At 36.1% G+C, this 9893-nt stretch overlaps 2 protein-coding genes across 2 annotated transcripts; one reads left to right on the top strand and one right to left on the bottom strand.

The window, feature by feature from the left end:
- Positions 1-377: 377 nt before the first annotated feature.
- LOC129757537 (uncharacterized) lies at positions 378-901 on the bottom strand. Its single transcript, XM_055754806.1, has 2 exons — positions 780-901; positions 378-715 (listed from the first exon to the last, which is right to left on the bottom strand). Exons 1-2 carry the CDS (start codon positions 792-794, stop codon positions 383-385), a joined length of 348 nt encoding a protein of 115 aa, XP_055610781.1. The 5' UTR covers positions 795-901; the 3' UTR covers positions 378-382.
- A 7948-nt stretch (positions 902-8849) lies between these two features.
- On the top strand, positions 8850-9602 carry LOC129752565 (uncharacterized; the record flags this gene model as incomplete). Its single annotated transcript, XM_055748339.1, has 2 exons — positions 8850-9075; positions 9223-9602. Coding segments are annotated over 2 exons (537 nt in total), but the record flags the coding sequence as incomplete, so codon positions are not given.
- Between the last annotated feature and the right edge of the window lie 291 nt (positions 9603-9893).

Below are 9893 nucleotides of genomic sequence, written 5' to 3'. Positions count from 1 at the left end.
CGATGATTTTTTTTCCCAGTGTCAGGTTAGCACTAAACCAGTGGAATAAACAAATACTCTTTTAGAAACACAAGACTGTTTTATCGGTTCATAAATGTATTTTTTTATTTTTTTCGATTCCACTAATGACAAACAATAAAATTTTCTGTCCCAAACAAAATAAACATGAGATATCCGAATTTTTTTCGTATACCTCCGTTGTTTTTATCAACACGATAACATTCCAAATAAAGTATTAAATTTATATTTGAAAAAGAATCAGCGGAGTCTTGCGGCAGGAAATGTGCAAAAACACTGTGCGAGAACAATTTATCGAGCTCCAATTATCCTTCAATTTGTGAACAGCTTACAAAGTGCCTAAACGATATCTCTTTAGAATCAACTACCACCACCAGTAGTAATTGTAGTAATTATAATAAGGACTCCAGCGATATCTGGGATAGTAATAAGTCCACGGATAATAATAATAGTACGATCGTCCCGGCCGAAGTAACTTCTCCGATGCCATGGGTTTTTGATCCCTCAGGGGTGGAGGTATATTCTTCAGCAGATCACCAACTTCCTTATCCGGTGGAATGTTGAAAATTTCCGGAATCACTTCCTCACTCGGCTGCTCTCGGGGATTAACTTGTTCGGTTTGAAAATCGACATCAGCGATTTCCGCTTGCGGGTATCCCAGGACCAATCCTAGCGAAAGGATCAGGAAAAAGGTTTGCTGTAGAATTTTTTTTATTAGTCACTGATTGGAGAATGGGGAATAAATTACTTCTAACACTTACCGTTACAGTACACATAATAATCAACTGAATTCTATTCTACTCAAAAGATCGATAACAAATGCAAAGTCATTGCCGTAACAAGCTAGTTTTATTAATGAAACTCGCGTGACCATTGTTTATTGCTCTCAATAGAATCTTGCAGCTATTGTCAATTGAACCCTACTTTAAGTCATATCAAACAAGTGACGGATGCATGCTACGGAAAATCAATTAACCTTTGGTGGTGATTTTTCAATTTAAAACCCTACTAACATATGCCTAATCTAATAGAAGAGAGATCAACCTCATCGATAGAACGTTTCCAGTTCACGGAAGAGCAAAAAAAATCAATAAACGAAGCATCTTGCATATATCGGCCCCTCGTTATGGGATTCAATATCACTGCCAAGGTGTGCCCTTCTGCAAATGTTGAACCGCATTAGTGGCCTAGAGCTAGACTAGCAAGTTGACATAATCAACATAATGTTCGATACGCGCTCAATGACATTTCCGGAACATCTGCGGCATCCGTAGATCAGACGGCACGCATGGACGGTGATGATCCAAAACGCAGGTATACGCATTTTTAAACGATAGGCTTTTGACTCATTAGAAATTTAAAATATTTATCAACGACCGTGTGTGTGGGTACATACGGAGAATGCTTATCTTTCTTCTCGAAGACCGATGAAAAGAAATAGAAATTACTGTCAGCAAATTGTGTGATTTTATCTGTGGTTTATCAAAGTGCATCTCATAACTGGAAGAAAGTAAACTAGCTTTAACAAAACGAAAATAACGATGTGGTGAATCATTTAAGTGCAAAGTTAACCCTTTTTTTGCATTTTATCAATCAGAAAAGACACTTCTATTTCTAGCGGGATAGACCAATCTCGAACCGGTTTTCTGCGTTGGGCGTTTGCCAAAAAATGTAACGAATGACAATATCCACAAATCGTCTTCGGCAAACAACATAAGCAGCATCAGACTTTCTCAACAACCGGTTTCGACGGGAGATGAATATAACCGAATCATCGACCCCACCTGCCACTTGGCACAGTTAGTCGAAATCTTTAATTTCAATACTTTTATCGAAGATAATTCTTTATAAGAATTTATGAAATTTCAGCATGCGTTGAAAACATATTGAAAATATTTCATATGAATTATATTCATGTCAAAGAGCATTTTCAAAGCTGCTCAGCCAATGACTACAGAGCTCTTCAAAAATCTTATTCCCATAAATGAGAATACCTGTGGCTCTAATCTTTTGCTCAATGTGGATCATTTAAATTCAAAATTTAAATTGAAACGTTCAAGAACATTTTGAAGTTCTCGCAATTCATAATAAAATTGCATGCATCGTTCGTTAACAGCATTGGGTGAATATAATTTTTAGAATATTGCGATGAAATATTTTTTCAATATTTAAATGTATCATTTTTTTTAAATACGCTTAATCTTTTTATGAAGTGTCCGTTAAGCGATCAATTTGCAAATTCAACGAGCTATGATATCCCAATCAGGATTTTGAGCGCCGATGTGGTCCAGCGGATAGGATGGCGTGAGTCTGGTTTTGGTATGCCAGGCGGTATGGTATGGGTGGGATTCCAGGTATTGGCAAGAAAACTTTAGAGTTCAAATCACATAAGTGGCCGACAGTCAAGATGTGTTCCTTTCATAACTAGCTATATAATAAGAATATTCAATCAGTTGCCAGCTAGCCATGAACAATATACACGGAAGCCGGAATACCTGTAGTAAACTAGCCCACCAGATTGACTCGTTCTTCCAAAATATACTTAAATCAACACACGCATTACATTCACTCCATAACAGTTCATACGAAGCCATGGGGTCCGGTTATGGTGTACGCGTTGCATTGAAGATTTGTTGAACTTGATTATCTAAGTATGCATGAGCACTAGACTGCCCCAAATTTGTTTGGAAAATTTGTGAAATGTTATGCTCTGCGGGATAAACTTTATCCCAGACCTAGTACAACATCTCATGCCAAATTTGGGCCAGATCGAATCACGGGAAGGAGTCGCTCGACGAGCCTGAAGTTTTTATGGGATTTTGGTACATTTTGTTCGAAAGAAACAGGAAAATCCAGTTTTTCATCAATAACTTTGTTTCACTTCGGTCGACGTCTTTTGAATACATTTTTTTAAAGCCTTAACTATGACAAAAAAAAAATTCCGAAAACTGCATTTCGATTCAAGTTATGATAAAAAAGTAATCAGGCTTCAAAAATGGGCTGCGATTTTTCCGGGTGATATTCATCACTGTTAATGCTGCGTCAAAATGTTCGAAGCAGTGTCTCGTTTGAAGTGATGAATATCACCCTTAAAAAAGATAGCCCAATTTCGCAGCTTAACAATTTTTTTTTATCTTAACTCGAATCGAAATGCAGTCTTTGAATAAAAGATTTTTTATGGTATGCTTATGGTAGAAAAAGACCAAAATTATACATGAAAACTAGATTTTCATGTTCCTCTCGAAAAAAAAAATTATCTAAATTTCATACAAACTTAAGGCTCGTTGAGCGACCCATTCCTGTGATCCGATCTGGACCAATTTTTGCCTGAGATTACTAGGCCTAGGATAAATTTTAGCCTGCAACGCATAACTTTTTCAAAAGTGGGGTCATTTGGGGCACTCTAATGCGCACGTACTTAGGCAGAAACCTCAGTGAATCCGAGCACTCATGGTGGATAACCATCATACATACATACATGATATCCTGATCAGAATGATCAGGATCATCAATTGTATGTATGTATGTATGTTTGACCCACCAGTGGCTGATAGGTCTTTCGACCCGAGGCGGTACGGGAAGTCTCAATCGTACATTCAAGTATTGTTCATGCTTAACTCATCAACAATAATTGCAACACTACCAAGGGGTCCGTTACCACTGGCTTCGGACAGGTTTGACTCATCTTACTCCTTTCCAACTGTTCGAAACAAATAAAGAATTCTGAAAAGGCACCTAGGTAACCTAGTCATGATTCTAAAATTGCCGAGATACTCCGGCTGGCTTGAACCCACAATCCATTGTATATCAGTTTTCGGATCGCTCGATATCCTGTCCAACCCCCCACTAATCCCCTCATATAGAGTTAAGCTATTTTACTTTAGAATCAATTTAATACATTTTTGATTGAAAGGATACTTATCTTCAAGCCCTTTAAAGGCTTCAGCTGTTTTTCGGCAATCCAACGAGAAAGAGGAATGATCAGGATCATCAGTTCTATAAAAAATTAAATATGAAAACGAGTGATAAGATTAAAACTCATCACTTGTCTCGTACCACCCCGTCAGATCAGTTTCGTGCCTTTGTCTACTGCTTTAGCTGAGCTTGTAATGAAGTGAATGTTTATTTTTGTACTGATTCTATAAATGTCTATGCAGACTGTTATTTAGTATAAGCAGTGTTTTGTTGTAATTGGCCAATGAGAATTTATGTAAGTTTTTCTGATGTACACTACTTTTTGTAAATATTTAACTACGCTCATAACACAATTTCTGTAATGAAACTTCTAGTTCCCTTGAAAAAGACCATCAAAACTGGTCGAAACGTCGGGTATTTCAAAAATAATAGTTGTTTGATCTAAATCCAAGACCGAAAAAAGCCAAATTTAAAATTCTTTTATTTTTTACATACATGGCCAACCCACCATTTGATTGATTGCGGCACGAGAAAATTGATATGTACCGAGGAATTTCATATAAGGAACAGATATCATCCACAAGCCATTTTTCATAAATGACATTGGCATCAAATACAACTTTGGATTGTTCAATGGTTTCTAATAAATTATCAAATTATCAAATCAACGTTTTGAAATTATCACAAGTTATTGAAGTGCTACATGCAAAAATATCATAATAAAACTTATTGATTTAATTATCCATTATATTAAATTAAAATCCAGACATTACAAACTAACTCTCAACTTTTTTAAGCGAACTACTTCAATTTATTTAAGGTGATTTGCCTCACATTCCTCTTGATTTTTGTTTACAAATAATCACTGCACTGGATTCTGCTTAGACTTATCGGGCTTTTGAGATAAAAAAAATGAAATCAATTGCCTAGGTTTTGCCAGGATTAAAACTAAAAATGGTCCTGATCTGCTCAACCCGTATAAATTCGATAAAAAAAAATCTAAAACCCTCACTGTAGGAGACCCTCACAACTGATATTAGAGTGAAACTATTCGAGATATTTAATCAGGGGGCCTTTTAGCTGTTGAAGTTCAATTCGAATTCCTAGGTTTCTCGAACTTAAGGCATTATGATTAAAATAAACTTTTTTCTTCAAGTGGCCACTTGAGTCGGCCGGCTCGGTGCAGTTGCCCCCCCCCCCTTATTACGACCATGCCCATGGCCCATGATACCCCACTTTCACGAAAGATGCTATTATTTTGAGTATACCGTAAAACAGGGTAACTTTGATCACCGGGGTAACTTTGACCAACAATAAATTTTTACACATTATCATCCATAACTCAGGTCATAGTATGAATTTTCGAAAACTTTTCTACGTTTGTAAGCCTATTAATTGAGTATCAAATAAGCAAAATTTGGTTTGAATTCGAACTTTTTACTGTTAGTAAAAATATAATATCAAAAGCTTAAAATATGTATTTTTTCCAAGGCTCGCAAGCAAACAGCTCTTTCGATGATACCAAAAACCATTTAGAAGCAAACGGGTTGTTGAATGTGAAAGAACAACTTTTTTTTCTTTGTGTAAGTACAGTAGAGGTGCAATTTTTATAGTCATTTAATGATAAATTTCTGATATTTAAAATATAAGGACATTTTCCAAGAGTGAGCCCATATTGGACAAATGGATAGGAATCCTATCAAATGGTTACCTTTGAAGAATAAATGAAAATGGAAATAATGGGAGGGCCTAGAATAATATGTGAAAGTACATAAACTTGCATTTGTATTGTGAAGCTAAACCTATTAAGCAAGTGTTATAATTTTTGCCCCTAAATGTATGCAGCACCATTGTTTTTTTTCGATTCTAAATGTATTTAACAGAAAACGTTAGAAGCAAAGTAAAATTGATAAACTTGCGTTTGTTAAAATTATGAAGATGTTTTGTGTCCTTTATGATCAAGAAAACTCGTTAAAACCGCCAAAATACAGAATAATCAATGCTACCTCAAAGCATCAAATTCTAAACAGAGAAGAAATCGATTTTTAAATCAAATTTAAAACAGTTTAATAAATTTCTGCAACCATGTTTTACGTACATAGGAGTCCAGAACTGGTTTTTTAAAAATGAAACATGCCACATTCCCCTTAACAGAAGGAATAATAGAAAAATATTGAAAAAAAGTAATCAATCTTACCCCGGACTACGGAAATCGTTTTATAATCCTCTTGGCATTCGCGACTTTCATATCAACGTTGCAATTGGCGGACAGTTATTGAAAAACTTTTCCGAAACAAGTATGTTTGATGTTTACTCTTGGGCTCTAAATCGCTAACATCGGCTCAGGAGTCAACTAAATAACTTGCCATTTGAGCTACATATATCACGGGCACAGTATTTTCAATTGTGTTGTTACTTTTTGTACTTTAATTTAATCTCAAATTAAAAAATGTGGAATGCTTATCTATCGTAAATTTAAAATAACTTCAACAAATTCAACATGACAAATGTTGCAGATTTTGAAATTTTTCACAAAATTTTAAAATAATTTATTCTTGTTGAAAGAAAAAAACTGTGCTACAGAGAAAAAAAAATTGACTATTACGTGTCACTGAAAACTGCAACCTTTAAAATAAATCACCTGTAATTAACAGAACCTGTAATTTTAAATTGTTTCCTTGAAAGTTCATTTATTATTACAGCAAATGTCCTGTAAAAAAGTTGTACACTAAAAATTAAATGTCACGTAATCATGTTTTCGACCTAATTAAAAAAAATTACGAGAAATGTCCTGCTCCTTTTTGTTACAGGACATTTGCGTAATTTTACAGGAAATTTGGAATGAATAGGTCGAACACCTTGGGTCTTGTACATATTTAGTAGAGATGTACCGAATATTCGAATTATCGCCTGAAAACCGTTAGGCCGAATATTCGGCTCACCGAATAGTTAAGCTAAGTATTCGGCCGAATAGGCCGAATATATACATGTTTAAAATATATACAATAACATATATAATAAAATATGTACAATAACATGATTTTGGATAATTTATTAAATATCCAAAAAAAAGCTACACAATCATTAAAAACTTATGCTTTCAGTAAAACATCTTAGGTGTAACCATGTATCTTTCGCTGTAGATATGTTCTATACTTTGATTATCGTTCATGGCAGGTTTGATATATCCAGGCTTGCCCATAAATCCTATAAAGAACTAGAAATAAATCAAATCTGGCCGGGATGCCGGAATATTATTAAAAAACTTCTTGGATTTAGCCCTGGTTTGTTCAAATTTTTTGCTAAATCAACTAAAAAACTAAATTTTTTATGTTGTTCAGATTTTGACTGGTTTTTGTTGATGTGCTATTTTCTTTTCTGAAATTGGCACTGCAGTCTATTTTCGAAAAGATGATTATTTTATTTCATCATTATTTGAAATAAAATTCGAAAATAGACTGCAGTGCCGATTTCAGAAAAGAAAATCAAAACTAATTTTTTTTCTGAAAATTTTAAGATTTTGAAAAATTTAAAATGAACCTAAATTTTTGTTCAATCCTTAGATTCCTGCTGCTGTGATTCAATGAAAACTTGAAATTTCACATTCCTTTTTATTTTGTTTTTGGTTAGGATTTTTTTCAGATTACCCCTTTTTACAATTTTTCCAAAAATCACCTTGAATAGCCCGACCGTATGGTAGAAAGTATGGTGTGTTTTAGGATAAAGATCATCGTTCTTTTAAACAACTATTTTGGGGGTGTCTTGCTCAAATTCTAATTTTATCTAATTCAAATAAGCAATATCGAAATGTTTTGCACCTGTTTTGACGTGTTTTGTACCATATTTCACAGGAAGCCAACCTCTTTGATGATTCACGTCCTAGAAACGACAAGTCATTTGATGTCTTTTCGGTTCATTTGATTCAGTTACATTTTAAAAACTAGAGAGACCACTTCTTGAAAAAAATCACTGGTTGAAAATAATCGTCTCAAAAGGATGAGGGACATTAAGATGGAAGAAATAGAAGGAAATTGAAACAATAGCTTTAGCATTTTTATTCAAAACTCGACCGAATATTCGGCCGCATATACGTTTGGCCGAATAGTTGAAAAGGCCAAAATTCGGTATTCGGCCGTTCGCCGAATATCACAATTCGATACAACTTACAATTTACATACAAATTTTATTTTTGAAATATTGTGATAAAGTTAAAAAAGTAATGAGAAAGGGTCTAGCATCTACTTAACAGCGCTAATAGACAACACCCGATATTTCTGTAGTTTGACCCACTGTTCCTCGTCCTAGTCAACACATAGTTGTGATTTTCACAAAGGCAGGCTCTGTGAAGATTCCGTCTGCTGGTAACGCACCTATGTTGAATATTTATTAACCCGGACCCAACGAGCATAATTGGCGGCAGACAAGTCTCTTCTTTCGACCGCCGAGGAAGTTTGGCAGCACCTTGGCAATGAAAAGTGCTTCCACTCGTTCATGAATGTAACTAAGCAGCAAATTTTCGGAAGATCTCTAGACGAGTGCCGGTTGCATATATTTTTTGGATCGACTTTTGGATGCTTTTTTGGATTAGGTTTGGTTCTGATTTTGATTCCAAGATATTGGCACATTTAAGCTGAAACGAGTTTTTCAAGTTCTCTTCCCGCTGGTTCAGAACAACACCTGTAATATTCGTTGGTGGGTTAGAAATTTTTCGAATTGGATGATCAACTCGAAAGTTTTCCAGTGTTTTCGGTCGATTAGGATTTCCATATATAAGGTTTCGAGTTTTTGTCGAAGTATCAGAAGGAAAGCGATCGTGGAAGTGTTCTAGTTAGCTATCAGCGGGGAAATTTTGGCTTAGTGATGTTGAAGGTATGAAATGGGTTGAGTGTTCCTTGCTTGGAAATCAAGTGCAATAAAAAGCATATTATATTTTGCAGTACGTGTGTCTTCTGGTGCTGATTTCGGCTGTGGCCGTTGAGCCAACCCTGTTGAAGGCGAAACTGAAGCTTCTGGGACTTCTGCATGGCGAAGGAGATTCTGGACCACCACCAGTTCATGTCGAACCCGTTTACTACCAGGCAGTTCCGGCTCCGGTTCACTACAGTGCTCCTCCTCCACCACCACCCCCACCACAACCTCAAGGTACTGCGGGATTATTTGGTCAGGATTCTCCTGATTGGAGACTTCTTTAGAATATCGAAGCTCAAAACCTGGATTTAGCTTTAGAGAACCCGGCTAAGCTTAAGATTTCTTTCAAAATTCAAAATCTATTTTTTTATCACTTTACAGTCGCCCGAATTGTCTACCTAGTCAGGGAACACCGAGTTGCAGCTCCGGCTCCACCTCCACCACCACCCCCACCACCAGCCCCAGTCCATGTGCCAGCCCAAGTTGTGTATGTAGCCGCTCCAGTTCACGAGCCTGCTCCTGCCCCTGCCCCGGCCCCAATTGCAGCTCCAGCTCCAGCACCGGTCCCAGTTGCACCAGCACCCATTGTGTATGCTTCTCCACCTGCCCCATACCCAGTTGCTCCAGCACCTGCACCCATCGCCCACCATCCTAAGGGAATCGAAATCGTGAAAAGAATTATCCTGCACTAATGTCTGAAAACTTGGAACAACTACCAAATTGAATGCATGTATGAGTGAAGAACTGAATTTTAGCAATTGTGTATAGTCAAATAAAATGTAGAAATTGAAGTGTAAAAAGTTTCTTATTCCATGCACTATGAGAGAGGTTTCAAATAATTTCGGTATTTATCAAGCAACCAGCACACAGAATGCCAGTGAGATGATTTTTGATTGCACAAAACTTGGGTGATTAATGCACACCAATAATACAACAATTATTTCCTTTGAAAATCGGTATTTTCGGAAAAAAGAAATTCGGTTCGAATGCATTGCAAGTTTCTGTTTGTGGGTCAAACCTATCTATCTGCATCTTAAAAAAAAACTATCACA

The sequence above is a fragment of the Uranotaenia lowii genome, chromosome 3, assembly GCF_029784155.1.
Source record: "Uranotaenia lowii strain MFRU-FL chromosome 3, ASM2978415v1, whole genome shotgun sequence".
Classification (NCBI taxonomy): domain Eukaryota; kingdom Metazoa; phylum Arthropoda; class Insecta; order Diptera; family Culicidae; genus Uranotaenia; species Uranotaenia lowii.
This window is presented reverse-complemented; position numbering and strand designations above follow the sequence as displayed.